General features: G+C 48.1%; 1 protein-coding gene across 1 annotated transcript in view; it reads left to right on the top strand.

Moving 5' to 3' along the window:
* GALNT12 (polypeptide N-acetylgalactosaminyltransferase 12) overlaps nucleotides 1-23,439 on the top strand; it is a 251,211-nt gene that overhangs the window by 99,007 nt on the left and 128,765 nt on the right. Inside the window, exon 3 of the mRNA XM_030204961.1 lies at nucleotides 10,889-11,078. Within this exon, the coding sequence (XP_030060821.1) occupies nucleotides 10,889-11,078 (190 nt within the window). The remainder of the gene's footprint in view (nucleotides 1-10,888; nucleotides 11,079-23,439) is intronic.

Here is a 23,439-nt window from a genome sequence, read left to right as displayed (position 1 = left end):
TGTCAAGCTTCTTTGGGTCACAACTGTTAAGTGCACGCTCTGGTTAACTGCATGCATTTCTTTGGTCCCAGACCGTTGCACTTAAGCGGATTGCACTGTATATATACACAGATGTAGGGGACCACAAAAAAACATCTAGACGGAAACAGAAATGTTTTTTTTTCTCCTGTACACTGCAAAGTAAAAAGCTAAAAATAAATAAATGTACATTTCACAAAGCAGGCACATCTCAATCTTTAAAAAATATTAAATAAAAGTAATTTTTTTCTTTTCTACCTTTATCTGAACATTTTTTTTTTTTGATTGGGCTGGTCCCACTCTCTTCCACTTTCCATGTGGCAGTCTTCTAAATTCTTTTCCAGGCTGGCTTTTCCATTTCTTCTCTTTCCTCTTGTCTTACTTTCCTTTTCTACATCTGTCTGGTGCTGATCTTTTGTTTTACCAGTCCTAGCTCCATCCCTTCCTTCTCTTGCCTCCAAAGCCATTCTTACCTTATACCCCATGTCCTATTGCCTCTCTTTCACAATCTTTTCAGCCCCATTTCCACCCACTCAACCCATTTAGAGACCCATCCTTTTTCTCCCGTACCTCTCCCAAGTACCCCCCATCCCCTTTCAATGCCTCATCCTCTCTCCAGTCTTCCAGGTCATTTGCATTAAGTCTCAACCGTTCTCCACAGTCAAACCCTTTTTCCTTATCCCTCATGTAACACCTTCACTCATTCTCCCGACGCATCAATATACCCCCACTCATACTAAAAATTGCCAAGTATTCACTATCTCCTTGAAACTCCTACTCCCATCTCTCCTATCTATAATTCCCTGCTCATCTCCCCAACATTCTTCCATTCAATCACCAAGTCACACTCATCTTCTTCTCTGTTTCCCTTACCTCCACACCCGTAGTCGCATCCATCTTCTCCTTCCCCCCACCCAACCCTATATCCCATTCATCTTCTGCTCCCTCTCCCTCCCCCACCAAGTACCACTCAACCTCTGCTCTGTTCCCCTTCCCCCACACTCCTGGTCACATCTATTTTTATGCTCCTCCCTCCCCTCCCCCCACCCCCACCCTGTAATCCCATCCATCTTCTGCTCCCTCTCTCTCCCCCACACCCCCTAGTTCCATTCATCTTCTGCTCCTTCTCTATCTCTCTCTTACTCCCCCCAGTCTCATTTTTTTTACCCTTCCCCGCCCCACCCCTGTCTCTTTCACTCTTATTCCAGCCTTGTGGGGCCTGTTATCACTCCCCGCCCCCGGCCAGAGCACTGGAGTCTTTCAATCTTTTTCTCTCCTTCCAGCCCCATTGCACCCGGTATTGCTACCCCCCCAGTCTTTCAATCCCCTGAGCCGCCGGCAACCTCAGCGAGAAAGCAGTACACATACTGCTTTAGACCTGCCCCGGAAGCACTTCTCTCTCCTACAGCTTCCCACTTATGCGGGAACAGGAAGTTGAAGGAGAAAGTGTGGTTGGTGCGGTCGGCTGATCTCGCAGACCGTTACGCTTGGTGTCTCCAGTGCCTTGGCCCGGAGCATAATTCCAAGACGTGCACCTTATGTCTCGGCTTAAGGAAGCGGACGCAGGTGGCGAGGCAAGTTCTGCGGGACCGTCTTTTTGGAACTTGCGCCGGCCCTTCGACATAGACCCCAGGAGCACAGGTACCTTTGGCCCGCCGGCCTGCCGGCGACGGCGAGCGGGCAGTCTGCCCTGGCCACTCCCGCTGCTCAGGGCCATCGGGACCGAACCCTGTCGGATCTGATACCTTGAGGACGGGGGAGCTCCACCTCCTCCTCGTCCCTTCCGCGGAGCGCAGATGACGGGCATCGAAAGAAAGCCAAGAAGCACCGTCATCGGTCGCCCACGACGCACAGGACTGGCAGCTCCGGGACATCGAGGGACGACTCGACGCCCAGGAAGCGGCAGTGCCGGGAGGAGCGTTCCCCCTCGGTCGAAGAGGTGTCGCTGCGCCTGTCCGCGGGTATCTCGGTACCGTCTCCTGGACCCGAGCAGCTTCCAGCACCGACACCCACACCGGCCCCCTTCCTTTCCTGACAGCGGACCTCAACGAGTGCCTCCGAGCCATCCTTCCCAGGATCCTGGAAGGGCTGATGCGCCAGGCTCTACCGGCACCACGGGTGCTTGCGCCCCCGGCGCAGTTGATGGAGGCGCCGGTGGGCTCTGGCCCGATGCTGAGGCCTCCGACGCCGACACTGCTTGCGGCACCGGTGTCGACCGCCACTCAGGTGGAGTCGACGTCGATAGAGGGAGCTTCGTCCCCGCTGGCACGGGAGTCCACCGCTCGACGCCATCATCGAGGACGTGGTTCCTCGCAGTCGAGACGGGCCCGGTTGCGGTCTGAGCTGAGAGAGCTCATGTCCGACACCGAGGAGGAGGCCTCGTGGGGGGAGGAGGAGGACCCCAGATATTTCTCCTCAGAGGAGTCTGTGGGCCTTCCCTCCGACCCCACTCCTTCACCGGAGAGGAAGCTCTCGCCTCCTGAGAGCCTCTCATTTGCCTCTTTTGTCAGGGATATGTCTATCAGCATTCCCTTCCCCATGGTTACTGTGGATGAGCCGAGGGTGGAGATGCTCGAAGTCCTCGACTATCCATCACCACCTAGAGAGTCTTACACGGTGCCGTTGCACAATGTCCTTAAGGAGACACTGCTTCGGAACTGGTTGAAGCCACTATCTAATCCCACCATCCCCAAGAAAGCAGAGTCCCAATACAGAATCCACTCAGACCCAGAGTTGATGCGGCCTCAATTGCCTCATGACTCGGCAGTCGTGGACTCTGTTCTCAAGAGAGCATGGCGTTCGAGGGATACCGCCTCGGCGCCCCCTGGGCGGGAGTCTCGCACTCTGGACTCGTTTGGGAGGAAGGCCTACCAATCTTCCATGCTCATGACCCGCATCCAATCATACCAGCTCTACATGAGCATCCACAAGCGGAATAATGTGCGGCAACTGGCGGACCTGGTTGACAAGCTCCCTCCAGAGCAGTCCAGGCCATTTCAGGAGGTGGTCAGGCAGCTGAAGGCGTGCAGAAAGTTCTTGTCCAGGGGTATCTATGACACCTGTGATGTGGCTTCTCGTGCTGCTGCCCAGGGTATAGTGATGCGCAGACTCTCCTGGCTGCGTGCCTCTGACCTGGACAACCATACCCAGCAGCGGCTGGCAGATGTCCCTTGCCGGGGGGATAACATTTTCGGCGAGAAGGTCGAGCAGTTGTTGGACCAACTACACCAGCGGGAAACCGCTCTCGACAAGCTCTCCCACCGGGCGCCTTCAGCATCCACCTCAGCAGGTGGATGTTTTTCCCGGGCCCGGCAGGCTGCACCCTAAGCCTACAGCAAGTGTATGTACACCCAGTCGGCCCGAAGGCCTCCTCAGGCACAGGGACAGTCCCAGCGTGCTCGTTCCCGTCAACAGCGTGAGCCTAAGCAGCCCCTTGCGCCTCCACAGCAAAAGCAGGGGACGGGCTTTTGACTGGATCCATGGGAACATAGCCACCATCAAAGTATCCGTGCCGGATGGCCTGCCGGTTGGGGGGAGATTGAAAGTTTTTCACCAAAGGTGGCTCTTATAACCTCCGACCAGTGGGCTCTCCAAATAGTGTGGTGTGGATACACCCTGAATTTGGTCTCCACTCCACCAAATTGCCCACCGGGGGCCCAATCCTTCAGCTCCCGTCACAAGCAGGTACTTGCAGAGGAACTCTCCGCTCTTCTCAGTGCCAATGCAGTTGAGCCCGTGCCACCCGGGCAGGAAGGGCAGGGATTCTATTCCAGGTACTTCCTTGTGGAAAAGAAAACAGGGGGGATGCGCCCCATCCTAGACCTCAGAGACCTGAACAAGTATCTGGTGCGAGAAAAGTTCAGGATGCTTTCCTTGGGCACTCTTCTCCCCATGATTCAGAAAGACGTCGTGGACAGGATGCTGGGCTCGATGGACCCTTGGTCTTTTCCCAGTATGGCATTACTTATGTACTTATGATTGGCTTTGTTCCCTGGATTTAAAGGATGTTTATACTCGCATCCCGATACTGCCAGCCCACAGACAGTATCTCCGATTCCGTCTGGGGACACGTCACTTTCAGTATTGTGTGCTACCCTTTGGGCTCGCCTCTGCACCACGGGTATTCACGAAGTGTCTCGTGGTGGTTGCGGCGTATCTCCGCAAGCTGGGGGTGCACGTGTTCCCATATCTCGACGATTGGCTGGTGAAGAGCACCTCAGAGGCAGGAGCTCTTCGGTCCATGCAGTGCACTATTCACCTTCTGGAGCTGCTGGGGTTTGTGATAAATTACCCAAAGTCCCATCTCCAGCCAGTTCAATCTCTGGAATTCATAGGAGCGCTGCTGAATTCACAGACGGCTCAGGCCTATCTTCCCGAGGTGAGAGCTCAGAATCTCCTGTCCCTCGCTTCCCAGTCCAGAGCGTCTCAGCAGATCACAGCTCGGCAGATGTTGAGACTCCTGGGCCATATGGCCTCTACGGTCCATGTGACTCCCATGGCTCTTCTTCACATGAGATCTGCTCAATGGGCCCTAGCTTCCCAGTGGTGCCAAGCCACCGGGAATCTAGAAGATGTCATCCGCCTGTCCATCAGTTGCCGCACTTCGCTGCGCTGTTGGACAAATCGGACCAATTTGACCCTGGGACGTCATTCCAAATTCCTCAGCCCTCGAAAGTACTGACGACGGATGCATCTCGCCTGGGGTAGGGAGCTCATGTCGATGGGCTCCACACCCAGGGGGTGTGGTCCCCCCAGGAATAAGATCTTCAGATCAACCTCCTGGAGCTCCGAGCGGTCTGGAACGCACTGAAGGCCTTCAGAGATCGGCTGTCCTACCAAATCATCCAAATTCTGACAGACAATCAGGTTGCAATGTATTAAATCAACAAGCAGGGGGGCACCGGATCTCGCCCTCTGTGTCAGGAAGCCGTCAGGATGTTGCGTTGGGCCTGCCAGTTTGGCATGCTTCTCCAAGCCACATACCTGGCAGGCGTAAACAACAGTCTGGCCGACAGGCTGAGCAGAGTCTTGCAACTGCACGAGTGGTCGCTCCATTCCAGAGTGGTATGCAAGATCTTCCGATATTGGGGCACCCCCTCGGTGGACCTTTTCGCCTCTCAGACCAATCACAAGCTGCCTCTGTTCTGTTCCAGACTACAGGCACACGGCAGACTGGCATCGGATGCCTTTCTCTTCCATTGGGGGACCGGCCTCCTGTATGCTTATCCTCCCATACCTTTGGTGGGGAAGACCTTACTGAAGCTCAAGCAAGACCACGACACCATGATTCTGATAGCGCCTTTTTGGCCCCGTCAGATCTGGTTCCATCTTCTTCTGGAGTTGTCCTCTGAAGAACCGTGGAGATTGGAGTGTTTTCCGACTCTCATTTCGCAGAACGAAGGAGCGCTTCTGCACCCCAACCTTCAATCTTTGGCTCTCATGGCCTGGATGTTGAGGGCGTAGATTTTGCTTCGTTGGGTCTGTCTGAGGGAGTCTCCCGTGTCTTGCTTTGCTTCTCAAAAGGATTCCACTAAAAAGAGTTACTTTTTCAAGTGGAGGAGGGTTGTCGTTTGGTGTGAAAGCAAGGCCCTAGACCCTCGTTCTTGTCCTGCACAGAACCTGCTTGAATACCTTCTGCACTTATCAGAGTCTGGTCTCAAGACCAACTCAGTAAGGAATCACCTTAGTGCAATTAGTGCTTACCATTATCATGTAGAGGGTAAAGCCATCTCTGGAGAGCCTCTAGTCGTTCGATTCATGAGAGGCTTTCTTTTGTCAAAGCCCCCTGTCAAACCTCCTGCAGTGTCATGGGATCTCAATGTCGTCCTCACCCAGCTGATGAAACCTCCTTTTGAGCCACTGAATTCATGCCATCTGAAGTACCTGACCTGGAAGGTCGTTTTCTTGGTGGCAGTTACTTCAGCTCGTAGAGTCAGTGAGCTTCAAGCCCTGGTAGCTCATGCTCCTTATACTAAATTTCATCATAACAGAGTAGTACTCCGCACTCACCCTAAGTTCCTGCCAAAGGTGGTGTCGGAGTTCCATCTTAACCAGTCAATCGTCTTGCTGACATTCTTTCCCAGACCGCATACCCGCCCTGCTGAATGTCAGTTGCACACATTGGACTGCAAGCGAGCGTTGGCCTTCTATCTGGAGCAGACACAGCCCCACAGACAGTCCGCCCAATTGTTTATTTCTTTCGACCCCAATAGGAAGGGAGTCGCTGTCGGGAAACGCACTATCTCCAATTGGCTAGCAGATTGCATTTCCTTCACTTACGCCCAGGCTGGGCTGACTCTTGAGGGTCATGTCACGGCTCATAGTGTTAGAGCCATGGCAGCATCAGTGGCCCACTTGAAGTCAGCCACTGTTGAAGAGATTTGCAAGGCTGCGATGTGGTCATCGGTCCACACATTCACATCACATTACTGCCTCCAGCAGGATACCCGACGCGACAGTCGGTTCGGGCAGTCAGTGCTGCAGAATCTGTTTGGGGTTTGAATCCAACTCCACCCTCCAGGACCCAATTTTATTCTGTTCAGGCTGCACTCTCAGTTAGTTGTTCTTCGTAGGTCAATTTCTGTTATGCCCTCGCCGTTGCCAGGTTCAGTTGACCTGGGTTCTTGTTTTGAGTGAGCCTCAGAGCTAGGGATACCCCAGTCGTGAGAACAATCAGCCTGCTGTCCTCGGAGAACACCTGCTACAGGTATGTATCATTCGCTTTATCAGATGTCAAGCTTCTTTGGGTCACAACTGTTAAGTGCACGCTCTGGTTAACTGCATGCATTTCTTTGGTCCCAGACCGTTGCACTTAAGCGGATTGCACTGTATATATACACAGATGTAGGGGACCACAAAAAACCATCTAGACGGAAACAGAAATGTTTTTTTTTCTCCTGTACACTGCAAAGTACAAAACTAAAAAAATAAATAAATGTACATTTCACAAAGCAGGCACATCTCAATCTTTAAAAAATATTAAATAAAAGTAATTTTTTTCTTTTCTACCTTTATCTGAACATTTTTTTTTGATTGGGCTGGTCCCACTCTCCTCCACTTTCCATGTGGCAGTCTTCTAAATTCTTTTCCAGGCTGGCTTTTCCATTTCTTCTCTTTCCTCTTGTCTTCCTTTCCTTTTCTACATCTGTCTGGTGCTGATCTTTTGTTTTATCAGTCCTAGCTCCATCCCTTCCTTCTCTTGCCTCCAAAGCCATTCTTCCATCTCTTCTTACCTTATACCCCATGTCCTATTGCCTCTCTTTAACAATCTTTTCAGCCCCATTTCCACCCACACAACCCATTTAGAGACCCATCCTTTTTCTCCCATACCTCTCCCAAGTACCCCCCATCCCCTTTCAATGCCTCATCCTCTCTCCAGTCTTCCAGGTCATTTGCATTAAGTCTCAACCGTTCTTCACAGTCAAACCCTTTTTTCTTATCCCTCATGTAACACCTTCACTCATTCTCCCGACGCATCAATATACCCCCACTCATACTAAAAATTGCCAAGTATTCACTATCTCCTTGAAACTCCTACTCCCATCTCTCCTATCTATAATTCCATGCTCATCTCCCCAACATTCTTCCATTCAATCACCAAGTCACACTCATCTTCTTCTCTGTTTCCCTTACCTCCACACCCGTAGTCGCATCCATCTTCTCCTTCCCCCCACCCAACCCTATATCCCATTCATCTTCTGCTCCCTCTCCCTCCCCCACCAAGTACCACTCAACCTCTGCTCTGTTCCCCTTCCCCCACACTCCTGGTCACATCTATTTTTATGCTGCTCCCTCCCCCCACCCCCACCCTGTAATCCCATCCATCTTCTGCTCCCTCTCTCTCCCCTACACCCCCTAGTTCCATTCATCTTCTGCTCCCTCTCCCCACACCTCCTCACACCCCATTCATCTTCTGCTCCTTCTCTATCTCTCTCTTACTCCCCCCAGTCTCATTTTTTTTACCCGCCCAGGCCCACCCCTGTCTCTTTCACTCTTATTCCAGCCTTGTGGGGCCTGTTATCACCCTTCCCCCCCCCCCCCCCCCCCCCCCCCCCCCCGGCCAGAGCACTGGAGTCTTTCAATCTTTTTCTCTCCTTCCAGCCCCATTGCACCCGGTATTGCTACCCCCCCAGTCTTTCAATCCCCTGAGCCGCCGGCAACCTCAGCGAGAAAGCAGTACACATACTGCTTTAGACCTGCCCCGGAAGCACTTCTCTCTCCTACAGCTTCCCACTTATGCGGGCACAGGAAGTTGAAGGAGAAAGAGAGGTTTCCAGGGGCAGGTCTAAAGCAGCGTTTGTACCACTGTCTCGCTGAGGCTGCCAGCAGCTTGGAGGATTGGAGGACTTGGGGGGGGGGGGGGGTAAAGAGCAATACCGGGTGCTGCGGGCTGGGAAAGAGAGATGCTGCTGCAGCTGCACCAGTCAGGGGGATGTCAGGCAGAAAAATTTGGTGGCAGCTCGTTTGGGAGGGCAATGCCCCCCTCGCCACCCCCCAAACTACACCCATGCATGTGAGGGAGGGGCGGAGGAAGAGAAAGGGAGAGATACTGGATTTGGCTGCCCATGTAATAAAAACCCAGTATAGTGCTCTTGCGCATATAGCGCACAGGGAGGTCTCCCATTTTGCAAAAACACGTTATATATATAAAGATAGTGCATGCAGCAGGAGCATCCCAATTTAGAATCATAAACATCTAATATGGCAACTTTTGCACATGCCCGTTTGTTATGGTCCATCAGGATCCAGATTGCTTCGACAGCAACTCTAGTAGTTGGGAAGTAGGACCGGTGCCAGGCAGACATCTACAGTCTGTTCCCCAAACTTGGCATGGAAAAGATGGAGCTTAAGTATACCGGTATTTAATTAGGAAGAACTGGAACCTGTGCAGAGTGCCAGATTCAACTCTGGCTGTCTTGTTGGGAAGTGTATAAAAATGCTACAGCTATGAGCCTTGGTCCCCTTCCTAGACTTTGGTTCAGGCTCTAAAATGAGGGAAAAGCTTACAGGCCTGTGTGACTCTGGCTTGAACTCCCAGTGTTGGAACACTGCAGAGAGCAACAGGAAAACATAAGGGTGGGGGGTCTAGCGGACAGAGTGACATTATGTTCTGTAACAGGGTGGGAAAGGAGAAGTTGTGGTCAGTACAGCCAGGTGCAGAGTCTTGCTTAAGTTAAGATGAGAACATGTTTACAAGATAAGGCTACTCATTAGCATAAGCCAATCAGTGCTAACCATGACATACTCTAGATCCAGTCAGGTGAGATTACTGTAATATTACTGATATCCTAAGTAAACCTATAAAAGTTAGCGTACTTCCTGCTTCAAGTTAGAGAGGTGTCCACCACTGCCCTCTCTCCAGGGGAAACCAATGCATGATATCTAATTGGCTAAGTAATTGCTTTCCCTTGATTTATCTTTGAGTCTTTGATATCTTCTAATTGGCTTTGAGTAGTAAAATATAACATTATAGACTCAAACCCAAATAGCACCTGTTTGCAGCTGGGAATTATATTCCTATAACCAATTGATTGTACATGCTGTTTGTATATTCTTTGGTGTCTTTGGGTAAGTAAAAATAAACTTATAATCTTTAGAACTGTACTATCTCTCCTTCTCTTTATTAATATCTGTTAATAACTCCTTGGTTTGGTTAAAGAGTAAGTGAACTATTCTATTCAGAGATAGTCAGTTCTGAGGTCCAATAAGCCTTCTCGGGGTTCTCTCTGGTACTAGACATCTGAACTGCAATACCAGGCAGAACCTAGGGGATAATCAACCCCAACTTAAAACAGAAGACTGGATGGACCATCAGGTCTTTATCTGCCAACATTTACTATATTATTTTGTTACTAACAACGTAAATATATATGTGCTGGAGTATAAAAGTTTGTCAGCTGTAATAAAGCCTGGTATCCCTTCCCAGTTTTGCTTTCTGGAGCACTGGGGGATTAAGGGGACAAGGTCCCCTAATCCTTCCAGTGGAGTGCTGCTCACTATGGGTAGCAGGGGTAAATTCCAACATTGATCTTTTGGACATAAATGTGCATTTCCATTCCAAAATGGAGAATACATGTTTAATTTTTAAGCCTGCTCTAGTCCCATATGCCATGTGCATGTTTTAGAGTTTTAGGTGAGTGATTTAGAGTTTATTTAGACCTCTAAATAAAATCTAAATAAATAAATTCCTCTTTTCTGCACACCTGAAACTCAAATGCTTCTAAAATGAGTACCTATATCTGTATACTGGCTTTTTCTCGTTTCCAGTTGACTGACATTCTAGGCTACTAAATAACAAAGGGGTCCTTTTACTAAACCGCGGTAAAAAGTGGCCTGCGGTAGTGTAGGCGCAGGTTTTGGGCGGGCACAGAATTATTTTTCAGCACGCCTGCAAAAAAGGCCTCTTCCCCCCCCCCCCCCCCCTCCCCCCCCCCCCCCCCCCCCCCCCCGAAAATGGACATGCAGCAAAATCAAAATTGCCGCGCGTTCATTTTGGGTCTTAGACCTTACCGCCAGACAGAGACCTAGTGGTAAAGAATTTGTACGGTAATGACCTATGTGCATCAGATGCCAGTTGGCGCGCATCCACTACGTGCGCCAGAAGATAAAAAATATTTTTCAGATGTGTGTAGCAGACGTGAGCCAAAAATGAAATTACCACAAGTGCCACGCGGTAGTTGGGCGATAAGTCCATTTTGGCGCACGTAGACACTTAAGTGACTTAGTAAAAGGGCCCTAAAATGAATAATATACACAGAACAGAAGTGTGTGAGTTTACCTCCACCAGTGTGTTTTCAGCTTTAAAAAAATGCTTTTGTTCAGTAAGCAGAAAATATATCACTGTATTTATGTGTTCTACATTTCTCTATAGAACATTTAAAGGAGCGTTTGGAAGATTACATATCTGATTTGAAAAAGGTACGCCTTATTCGTGCAACTAAAAGGGAAGGATTAGTTCGAGCAAGACTAATGGGAGCTTCTAAAGCCAGAGGGGACATTCTGACATTTCTTGACTGCCATTGTGAGTGTCATGATGGTTGGTTGGAGCCACTACTGGACAGGTTAGCAAAAAGAGAAGCATCACACTGTTAATGCTTGCTAATTTTTTCTTACTACATATCTGGTCAATTTTTCCTATATTGTTTTGTATGATTTCAGCGAGTCTTTCCTCATTGGAACTGTTGAACTGTAGAGGTGTAAAGTAAAGACATTTTCTACAAATTGATATCTAATTCATTATGGAAACATTATTTTCTTGTATATGTATACTATTAGTCTGTTTGTCTAGCAAGAGCCTGCATTAGGTATCTGTATAACAGATCAAGAAGAGGCCACAATATCGACAAGGTCCCCAAGCTGTCAGTATTAGTTTTTGTTTTTATTCTACCTATTGATTTCAACGATATGTTCTACTATTAAGTAGAATATAATAACAGATCCAAGGATTATAAGGCCCAGTTTGCTTCCTCATTGGCAAGCCTGACGTGGCAAGCACTACTCTGGCAACATTTCTAGAAACCTTAGAGCAGAGCTACCATGCATATATGCCTACTGCCGCCTGCATGTGACCTCCTCTGTCTTCATTTTTCCACAGAGCTAATCGAACCCTTTTCCAGTCATGGTCCCCTCAGCTCCCAAATAATAAAATATTCATATTTTTTGTATGTAAGTCCTATCATTGTTTTGTGGCTTAGGTTAGTGGGATCCCTGATTTGTATCCTTAGGGTTTTTATTTGTTAGTTTTGTTTCCTTTTTTCACATTTTCTCATTTGTGCTTGAATTCCCTGCTGAGGAACTTTTGTCACCATTGAGCCATTTGATTTCACTGCAGCTATTTTTCCAGATATGTCCCAAAAGAAGAATCTCCAGTGGCTTCAAAAGATGTTCCACCAAAGCAATAAAGCAATGTCCATCAGGAATACTTGAATTCATACCTGCAGTGACTCCCTCTCTTTGTATGCTTCTTTATAGATGTCAAAAAGAGAGATTTGTGGCAGAAAAAAAACAGTGTAAATAGCTTTTCGTAGATAAGACTAGTCCATCAGCAACAGAAACATTGGCCTGCATGGATGCTGGGGATGCATTGATAGCCATGCATCTTAATTGCCCTTGATATTGCGCATTTGTAGGGCCAACCTGGAGCAGTCATGTCCGATTCCTGTCTGCAGATGAGAGGTTTCATTTTCATCTTTGTTGATACCGAGGAAATGTGATGCAGGATGTTAGGCAATGGCTGAGACGTCTTGACATTCCACATCAAAGCGTGGTACATAGGTCACTGGTGTTCTTGAAGTACCCTTGACACAAAGACCACCATGGGCATAGTTTGACTGTTTCATTTGGGGAGTCAAAGGATGGGGCGGGGCATATTAGCATATTCATTTGCATATATATATATATATATATATATATATATATATATATATATATATTCATTTGCATGTATATATATGTATATATGCAAATGAATATGGTAATATGAAGGAAGGAAGGGAGAAAGAGCTGGCTTTTTTTGGGAATAACCATAATGTATATGTATGAGATATCTCATACATATTCATTATGGTTATTCCCAAAAAAGCCAGCTCTTCTTCCCTTCCTTCCTTCTTTCCTCCTTACCCAGCACTCCCTCTTCTTCTCCAGTAGTATGTCCCCACCCCCTTTCCCATACCATGCCAGTGTTGACCTTAGAAATGCATAGGCTCTATATGTAGATCCTTCAAGAGATAGTGTGTCATGATTTAGGCTCTAAAACCCTTTCTGATGTTTTGGTGCCACCTCAGTAAGGCCAACACACAATCTCTCCACTGCAAAACGCTATACACAAACTTGTGCAAAAACACACTGATAACCTTACCAAACCATAACAGCACTAATTCCAAGGACAGGATGAGCTACAACCTTATGCGCAGAAAGGCAGCGCTGTAATTACACCGGGCTGTAAAACACCAATACATTACCTCGTGGAAAAAAACAAAAAGGGCTGCAAATACTACACGCTTGCAGAATACTGCACCTTGATCACACATGAAAAACACATGACACAACAGATATGACACAAGGAACTAGAAATCAAAAAATATGAAGGCAAAATACTGAACTGGGAAGTTACCTCAAGAAGTCAGACGCGGCATGCAGCAATACTAGAGAAATTGAAACTTACATGCAAAATACCACAGATGCACATTTCCAAAAGCTGACATATTCCAATTAATAAATTCTGAATAAAATACTTTTTTCTACCTTTGTTGTCTGAGCATTTAGTTTTTCTATTCGCTTTAGTCCCAGTGTCTTCTGTTTTATGCAGTGTCTTCTTTCCATTTGACATTTTTTCACTCACCATGTCCCCCATCCTCCTGTGTCCTTATTCATCCTGTCTACCATCTGTAGCCCTGCCCCTCTCCTTCTTCCAGTTTCAGCATCTGCCCTCGAAGTGTTACGATCCAGCCCTTAAATTCAGCAGTTTTCCTTCCATCCATATCCAGAATTTCTCCACACTCCCCTCCCCTCCATCCATGTGCATCTACTTCCTCTGTCTTCCCTCCCCTCCATCCATGTCCAGCATTTCTCCTCTCTGTCCCTTTTCCTCCATCCATGTACATCTCCTTCAATTGTCTTTCCTTCCCTCCGTCCTTATCCAACATTTCTCCTCTTTTCCTTGCCCTCCACGCCATCTGTCCAGCATTCCTTCCTTCCTTCTCATCCATCCATTCAGGTCCAGCAGCTCTCCTCTCTCCCCTTCCCTCCACGCCGTCCATCTTTGTCCAGCAACTCTCCATTCTCCCCTGCCCTCCCTTCCAGCCATCCATATCCAGCAAATTCCCTCTCCCCTATCCCCTTCATCCATCCATATCCAGTAATTCTCTTCTCCCCTCCCCTCCCCTCCCCTCTCCTCCATGCCCAGCGATTTCTCTGCCCCTGCCCTCCCATCCATGTCCAGTGATTTCTCCTCTCTCCCCTGCCCTCCCCCATCCATGTCCAACGATTGTCCTTTGACCCCCACCCTACCCTCCCATCCATGTCCAGTGACTTCTCCAGCTTCCCCTTTTCAGTCCCCGAGTTCAGTTCCAACCCAGCCCCACCTGCATGCCCTCAGCTCCCCGATAGCCCTCCTCTCTATTCTTGCCGCCCTGCATTTAAACCTTTTATTCCTTAGCGCAGGCAGCAGATGAATCCATCAACTGGTGGGTTGTATCCATCTACCAGCAGGTGGAGATAGAGATCACTGACTTAAGTGAGTGGTATTGGACGACCAGCCCCTCTGTAAGCCAGTATATCTCTATCTCCAGCAGGTGGTGGACGTCTCCTTTCCAGCTCCTGGATTCTTCTGTTTTGGGACTCCTCCTGGGCTAGTTTTGGCTAGCCAGTTGAGTGTACGGGCGATTGGCTCTTGTGCCATCCTTGGGGGCATACTTCTTTGGGTGTCCCTGCCTCACCCTGTGTCCCCTTGTACCTCCCTGCCTTGCCTGATTGCTGTATCCTTCCTCACCATTTAAGTAAAAAAAGAGAAACAGCTTCAGAGCTAGTGCTGCAGCTTTTGCTGTTACAAAAAAAAAAAAAAAAGACCTAAGGGAAGACAGTTTGGGCGTTTGGCTGGAGGGAGCAGGAATACAGACTCTGTGTTTTTATCAGCTGTTATCTCGCATTTTGGGAGGCTCGTTCTATTTTCGGCAGCGCTGGGTGAGTGACCTTTATTTTCTTTATTTCGGAGAGTGCGTCGGGATGGCAGCTGAAGCAGTTAAGCGCTGCTCTCGATGCGGTAAAAAGAGATCCGCATCGGGTCTTTGTTTGGCAGGCTGCTCTAAGTCTGGGCCGGCTGAGACGGCACTCATCATGGAGCCATCGGTTTCCAGCGTTGATAGCGCTGCTCCGCGCACCATTTTGTCTTCTCCTGACATGGCTCCCACCAGTCAGCTGATGGCGGTTTCGGAGCCTTTGCCTTTGGCGGATTCGGAGTGTTTTTCTCCCTCTTCAGCGCTACTGTCTGGAGAAATTCTTTTGGTGCTTGGGGGCTCAGGGGATCTGTTTTCCCCAGAATTTGTTCTTTTATTGCATCAGGCATATCTTTTAAAGAAGACTCCCTCTCAGTCTTCTTCCCAGGGGCCTTTGCTGCCTTTTAATCCTTCGGGGGCAGGGTTTGAGCAGATCTTCTCCTCTGCTCCTGATTCTCTCCCTCCTTAGAAAAGAACGGCCTCTATTTCTGAGGGGGCATCTTTGGGCCCCGGTTCCCCTTTACCTTCTCTTGCTGCTTTGTCAGGGGACTCTCTCCGCCCTTCTAGGGCAGATGATTTTGAGGATGGTGATTTGAAGCAGGAAGAGCCTGATGACCCTACTGCTGTTCGTGTTTTCCATAAGGATGAGCTTTCCTCTCTGATGCGTTGGCAGCTTTGGATATTGCAGATCCGGAACCTCAGTCTTCCTCGTTCAATCTTAAGATGACCAGTACGCAGAAGCTTTCTAAGGCATTTCCAGTTCATGAGGCTATTCAAGAGCTGATCTCAGCTCAGTGGTCTGACCCTGAAGGGACTTTTAAAGTGGCCAAGGCAGAGGGGAGTAGGAATGCAAACAGTCTGGTGGGTATAGAAGTGTTGATTGGGGGGGAGGGGGTGGGGGGACATCTTACAAAATATTGATGATAAAGGCGAATGTTATCCATCCGTGCATTTGGCATGTTATCTAGTGTGGCTCAAGTTGAATTTAAAGATTGTATTGCAAATGTTGAATCATCAATAAAAATTGTTGAAACATAAAGTGGCCAAGGCAATGTCTCGCCTTTATCCGGTGGTTTCGGATCAGGCGGACAAGTATGTTCTCCCTACTGTGGATGCTTTGGTAACTGCAGTCACCCAAAAGGCGACCTTTCCGGTAGAAGGTGGGGTAGCGCTCAGGGATATGCGTCGCCTTGAGGCCTCTTTGAAACGTTCCATTGAAGTGTCAGCTTTGGCTCTTCAGGCGTCAGTTTGTAGCTCGTATTCAGCCAGGGCATGTTTTAGTTGGCTTCATCAGACACAGCAGCATGACCTGGATGAGGGTCTGTGTTTGGAATCTGTCTCTGCTCTTTTGGAATCAGGCTTAGCTTATTTAGCTGATTCCCTTTATGACCTTGTTCACTCGTCAGCTAAGCTTATGGTTCTATCAGTTTCTTCTCGCCGTTTGTTGTGGTTACACCTTTGGGCGGCGGATTTGGCCTCTAAGCAGAAACTCACTCGGCTTCCTTTCTGGGGCAAGCTTCTCTTTGGGGAAGATTTGGAAAAGATTGTTAAGGACTTAGGTGACTCTCAGGGTCAACGTTTGCCAGAGGACAGGGCTCGGTCGACTCTGAGGACTTCTGCGTCTTCTGCTTCTCGGCCTCGTTTTAGAGAGGTTCGTCCTTTCGGAATGATAAACGTTCTGCGACATCCTCCTCACGCCCAGATGTTTCAGGGCATCCTTCGCAATGATGGGGCGAAGGTCCACTCTTCCGTTCCAGAGATTGGCGGTCATCTGACCCATTTTTACGAGGAGTGGGCCAACATTACCTCAGACCAATGGGCCTTGGATATTATCAGAGAAGGTTACAAGCTAGAATTTTCTTCTCCCGGTGTCGCTTTTGTGGAATTCCATTGTGTCTCCATCTCCAAACGGGTTACAATCGAAGCCACTATTCATTCTCTCCTGGAGCTCGGTGCAGTGGTTCCTGTTCCGTTTTCCGAAATTTGGACGGGTAGTTATTCCATTTATTTTATGGTGCCTCGAAAAGGAGGTTCTTTTTGGCCCATTCTCGATCTCCGCAAAATTAAATCAGTTTTTGAGGGTTCGGCATTTTCGCATGGAAACGTTGCGGTCCGTGGTAGCTGCAGTTCAGCCAGGAAAGTTCCTCACGGCTCTGGATCTCAAGGAGGCATATCTTCATATCGCCATTTGGCAGCAACATCAGCGTTTTCTCCATTTTGCCATTTTAGGATGTCATTTCCAATTCCGAGCACTTCTCTTTGGCCTTACCACTGCTCCTCGGACATTCTCCAAAGTCATGGTGGTGGTAGCAGCATTCCTGAGGAAAGAAGGGATCAGGGTTCATCCCTACCTCGATGACTGGTTGATTCGAGCGGACTCGGCTCTAGAGAGCCTCAAGGCTACTGACTGGGTCATTTTGTCTGTTGCAGTCGTTGGGCTGGGTCATAAATTTACCCAAGAGTCATCTGATTCCGTCTCAGCAGTTACACTACTTGGGAGTTCGCTTCAATACAGCGCTGGGTCGTGTCTTTCTCCCAGAGGAGCAGGTGCTCAAGCTCCATTCTCAGATTTCCAGCATCCTCCAGTTGACCTGTCCCTGGGCTTGGGATTACGTTCAGGTTCTGGGTTCAATGGCAGCAACCTTGGAGGTCGTTCCTTGGGCCAGAGCTCACATGAGGCCGCTCCAGTCATCACTTCTGTGCAGGTGGACTCCGGTTTCTCAGGATTATCAGCACCGTCTCCCTTGGCTTCCCAGGGCGCGATGCAGTTTGACATGGTGGCTTCACAGTCTCCACTTGCGGAAGGCAGTATCTCTGGCAGTTCCACAGTGGATAATAGTAGTCTCAGATGCCAGCCTCTCTTGTTGGGGGTCTCTTTGTCTACAAAGTTATGCCCAGGGGACTTGGTCAGCAACCGAGGTCAGTTGGCCGATCAATCACCTAGAACTCAGAGCAGTGTTCAACGCCCTCCTATGGTTTCAGACCTTGTTGGAGGGGAAGGAGGTTCGTGTATTTTCAGACAATACGACAGCGGTGGTTTATATCAATCGCCAGGGCGGCAATTGGAGTTCAGCTCTGGTGAAAGAGGCGGATCGACTCCGGGGGTGGAGGCTCATCTGCAGTGCCTATTGGCACCTCACATTGCGGGTATCAGCAATGTACAAGCAGATTTCCTCAGTCGACACACCCTGGATCCAGCGGAGTGGGAGTTGTCGGTGGAGGTGTTTCAATTGATCTGTCGGAAGTGGGGAACTCTGACCATGAACCTCATGGTGACACAGAGGAACACCAAGGTATCCTTTTTCTTCAGCAGAAGAAAGGAACCCAAGTCTGCAGATGCTCGATGCTCTTCTACAACCGTGGCCGGAGAACTCGCTTCTGTATGTGTTCCCTCCTTGGCCCTTGATCGGAAGGGTTCTCAGGATTGCTCTACACCCAGGCCTAGTCATTCTGGTGGCTCCAGATTGGCCTCGGCATCCCTGGTATTCAGATCTGGTGCGGCTCCTAGTGGAGTCGCCTTTTTGACTGCCAGTACTGCCCGACTTTCTTCATCAGGGGCCAGTAAACATGGAGGATCCTTACCACTTTGGTCTTACGGCCTGGCTATTGAACAGTCACAGTTGAGGAAAAAGGGCTATTCTGATGTTGTCATAGCTACTCTTTTGCAGGCTCAAACGGTCCACTTCAGCAGCGTATGCCTGTGTTTGGCGCACTTTCGTGGCTTGGTGTGAGGCCTGCGTATGGTCTCCTTTTCAAGCTTCTGTGGCTCAGCTCTTGGTGTTTTTTTAAGATGGTTTACAGAAAGGTTTGGCCTATAGCTCGCTTCGGGTTCAAGTGGCAGCCCTAGCATGTTTTCTGGGGAGGGTGTCAGGTTCCCCCTTGGCGGCGCATCCAGACGTGGTACATTTTTTGCGTGGGGCTCTTCACCTCCACCCCCCTTTGTGTCAACCTTGTCCGTCTTGGAACCTTAATTTGGTTCTTAAGGTGTCGCAAGGCTCTCCTTTTGAACAGTTACGTAGGGCTTCCGATAAAGATCTCACCCTGAAGGCTGTGTTTTTGGTGGCTATGGCTTCACCACGTAGACTCTCCGAGATTCAAGCCCTTTCATGTCGGGATCCTTTTTTTGCAGTTCTCAGAGGCGGGAGTCACATTGCGAACTGTGCCTTCCTTTTTGCCGAAGGTTATCTCGGCTTTTCATCTCATTCAGCCTCTTTTTCTCCCTTCCTTTAGGGAAGAGGATTTTCCCGTAACTTTTTGGAGTCTTCATCTTTTGGATGTGTGTCGCATCCTTCACTATTTGGCGATGTCTAACGACTTCCAAAAGACAGATCATTTGTTTGTGCTTCTTCAAGGTTCTCGTTGTGGCCAAGCGGCTTCAAAACAGACTATTGCGAAATGGCTTAAGGAAGCTATTTCTTCAGCGTACTTGGCTGGTTGGAGCTCGCCGGAACCTTTATGTGCTCATTCTACTAGAGCGCAGTCGACCTCGTGGGCAGAGTCTTCGGTCTTGTCCTTTTATAAGAAATTTGTCGGGCAACTACTTGGGCCTCCGTTCATTCCTTTACCAAGCATTATAGAGTGGACGTAGCAGCCAGATCTGATGCTTCTTTTGGTACGGCGGACTTGTCAAGGGGGGCGAAGGTGTCCCTCCCGATCTAGGGACTGTTTTGGTACATCCCACCAGTTAATGGATTCATCTGCTGCCTGCGCTAAGGAAGGTAAAATTATGTTCTTACCTGATCATTTTCTTTCCTTTAGCTGCAGCAGATGAATCCAGCATCCCTCCCTACCTTACCATCGCCTTTTCTCTATTCACTCTGTGTATTTGTTGTTCCTGTTTGTTCCAGTTCTTTTGTGTCTTGCAGTTTCAAACACAAGTTTCAAAATTTGGAAAGAGTTCCATCTTTACTTGATTATACTCTTGTTCTGTTGTTGTTTCTCTCCTTATGGTGAGGAAGGTTTTCTTCTTGCATGGACCTACCTTTGCTTTGTGATGAGCCATATACTAGCTTACAGAGGGGCTGGTCGTCCAATACCACTCACTTAAGTCAGTGTTCTCTATCTCCACCTGCTGGTAGATGGATACAACCCACCAGTTGATGGATTCATCTGCTGCGCTAAAGGAAAGAAAATTATCAGGTAAGAACATAATTTTACCTTTTAAGTCGCAGCAATGGAACTGAAAACAGCACAGTGGGGTGGGCTCGCCTCCAGCCTTTCCCTTCCCTCTTAGTGTCCCGCCCTCACGGAAACAGGAAATACATCATTAGAGGAAGGCGGATACTGAGAGGGAAGGGAAAGGCTGGAGGTGAGCTTGCCCCCGCTGTGCTGTTTTCTGTGCCGTCACTACGACTTGAAAGGTTTAAACGCAGGGTGGCAGGAATGGAGAGGAGGGCTGTCGGGGAGCTGAAGGCGGGAAGGAGGGACCGAGAGCTGGCTGCAGCTGGGTTGTGCTGGCCCTGCATTTGGGGGGGCAATCCTCGCCCCAAACTACGCTGAAGTAGCACTGGAGAGAGTGTGTGTCTCCTCAGACACAAGATCCTGGTTCTGATACACCTCAAATGTCACAGGAGGATATGACCACTTCTACTGTACTGCCCACATCTTTGTCAGTGGCAACCTTAGCGGAACAGCTTGTGCAGTACTTTGAGGAGCAGATGGAACTTCTCTTAACTTGACACAATGCTACTGCTTCAAGATTGAAGTTGAGAGCAGATGTGGTCCAGCTGATAAATCGAGACCCATGTTCTGCCTGAAAGAGACACCTTGACATTGAAGCCTCAGAGGAGCTCGGAGTTGAGGTTGACTGCACCAGTGTCCACTTCCAGTATTTTGAGGGAGGAACCTTCACTGGTGTACTGGGAATCCTTGGTAACTTGACACTGTAGAAGGCCTGACAGCAGTAAGTAGTATGATACGCAGTGCCGTAGCGAGGGTGCCTGACACCTGGGGTGGGTCGCCGCTGCCCGGCGCACCCCCCCGAAATGCACCCTCCCCCCCGAAACGCACCCTTACCTTGCAGCGGAGGGCAGGCGGGAGGGCCAATCCGCCCCCAGTGCACGTCACTGGGAGCTGCGTCGGCTCTGCTGCTTCCCTGCTTTCTCTGCCCCGGAACAGGAAGGAACCTGTTCCGGGGCAGAAAGAGCAGGGAACCAGCGAGCCGACACCTCCCCAGCGGCGTGCACCCGGGGCGGACCGCCCCACCGCCTCCCCCTTCCTACGCCACTGATGATACGGGCAGAGACTTGGAGTTCACCTACAGATTTCTTCCATGAGTCTGAGTCAGAGAGTTCCTAGGATTCTGATCAGGAGCCAGAGATCGTAGAGAAGAGGTCCATGGATACATAGAATCCTGAAGTTTATACAAGTGAGAATATGGGAGACCCCATCTCTCTGTAGCGTCTATTAATATCAAAGTTAAGCTTCAAGTTTAATACAGCTTTTTTTTTTAAGACAGTTTTCAGAGCAGTTAAGAACATAAGTGTTGCCATACTGGGACAGAGTGAAGGTCCATCAAGCCCAGTATCCTGTTTCAAACAGTGGTCAATCCAGGCCACACGTACCTGGCAAGATCCCAAAACAGTAAAACATATATAACATAAGATGTTTTTCTCTAGGAAATTGTCCAAACCTTTTTTAAACCCAGATACACTAACCACCTTTACCACATTCTCCAGCAACAAGTTCCAGAGCTTAACTACTATTTGTTTAAAAAAATATTTTCTCCTATTTGTTTTCAAAATAATTTCAATTGTAATTTCGTTGAGTGTCCCCTGGTCGTTGTATTTGTTGAAAGAGTGAAAAATTGATTCACTTTTACCTGTTCTGCTCCTCTAAGGATTTTGTAGACCTCAATCATTTTCCCCGTTAGCCATCCCTTTTCCAAACTGAAGAGGCCCAACCTCTTTGGCCTTTTCTCATATGGGAGGAGTTCTATCCCCTTTATCATTTGGTCACTCTTCTTTAAAACTTTTCTAATTCCACTATATCTTTTTTGAGATATGGTGATGAGAATTGAACATAATACTCAAGGTGAGGTTGCACCATGAAATGACACAGAGGAAGTATATTCTTGTTATTATTTTGCATCCCTTTCTTAATAATTCCTAGCATCCTGTTTGTATTTTTGGCCGCTGCTGCACACTGGGCAGAATATTTCAGCTTATTATCTACAATGACACCTAAATCTTTTTCTTGAGTGCTGAATCCTAAGGAGAACCCCAGCATCAGGTAACTGATTTGGATTATTCTTCCCAATGTGCATTGCATTTGTCCACATTAAATTTTGTCTGCCATTTGGATGCCCAGTCTTCCAGTTTCCTAAGATCTTCCTGCAATTTTTTACAGTCCGCATGTGTTATGATAACTTTGAATAGTTTTGTGTCATCTGCAAATTTAATCACTTCACTTGTCGTTCTGATTTCCAGGTAATTTATAAATATGTTAAATAGCACTGGTCCCAGAACTCCACTTTTTACCCTCCTCCATTGAGGAAAATGGCCATGTAACCCTACCCTAATAATTATTTCCTAATCCACAGAAGGATGTTGCCTCCTATCCCATGACTTTCTAATTTTCTCAGGAGTCTCTCATTAGGAACTTCGTCAAAAGCTTTCTGAAAATCTAGAAACACTACATGAGCTAGCTCACCTTTATCCAAATAAGAACATAAGCTTTGCCATACTGGGACAGACAGGTCCATCAAGCCCAGCATCCTGTTTCAACAGTGGCCAATCCAGGGTGCAAGTTCCTGTCAAGATCCCAAAACAGTGCAATACATTTTTTGCTGCTTATCCTTAAGCAGTGGATTTTCCCCAAGTCCAACTTAATAATGGCTTATGGACTTTTAGGAAGTTATCCAAACCTTTTTTTAAACTCTGCTAAGCTAACTGCTACCACATTGTCTGACAATGAAATCCAGAGTTTAATTACACGTTGAGTTGAAGAAATATTTTCTCTGATTTGTTTGTTTGTAGCTTCATTGCATGCCCCCTAGTCCTAGTATTTTTGATTTTTGGAAAGAGTAAGCAAGCAATTCACGTCTACCTGTTACACTTCACTTATTATTTTTAGACCCCTATCATATCTCCCCTTAGCCATCTTTTCTCCAAGCTGAAGAGCCCTAGCCTCTTTAGCCTTTCCTCATAGGAAAGTTGTCCCATCCCCTTTATCATTTTCATCGCTCTTCTCTGTACCTTTTCTAATTCCACTATATCTTTTTTGAGATATAGTGACCAGAATTGCACACAGTATTCGAGGTGCGGTTGCATCATGGTGCAATGCAAAGGCATTATAACGTCTTTCTTATTTGTTTTCCATTCATTTCTTAATAATACCTAACATTCCATTTGCTTTCATAGCCGCTATTGCACACTGAACTGAGGGTTTCAGCATATCAGCAACGATGACACCTAGATCCCTTTCCTGGTCGGTGACTCCTAATGTAGAACCTTGTATCACGTAGCTATAATTTGCTACGTGCTCACATTCTCACATGAATCATCATCTGTAATTTGGATGCCCAGTCTCCCAGTTTCATAAGGTCAAAGACAATGCTCCAGGTGAGGCTCAAATTCACAACCTCGGCATGACTTTAGGTAAGTACTGCTTATATAAGTATCACGTGCCATCCGATTGCACCACTGAAGCATGTTTATTCATGCCTTCAAAGAAATGAAGCAAATTGTTGAGGCAAGATTTCGCTTGGCTG

The sequence above is a fragment of the Microcaecilia unicolor genome, chromosome 1, assembly GCF_901765095.1.
Source record: "Microcaecilia unicolor chromosome 1, aMicUni1.1, whole genome shotgun sequence".
In the NCBI taxonomy this organism is placed as follows: Eukaryota; Metazoa; Chordata; class Amphibia; order Gymnophiona; family Siphonopidae; genus Microcaecilia; species Microcaecilia unicolor.
This window is presented reverse-complemented; position numbering and strand designations above follow the sequence as displayed.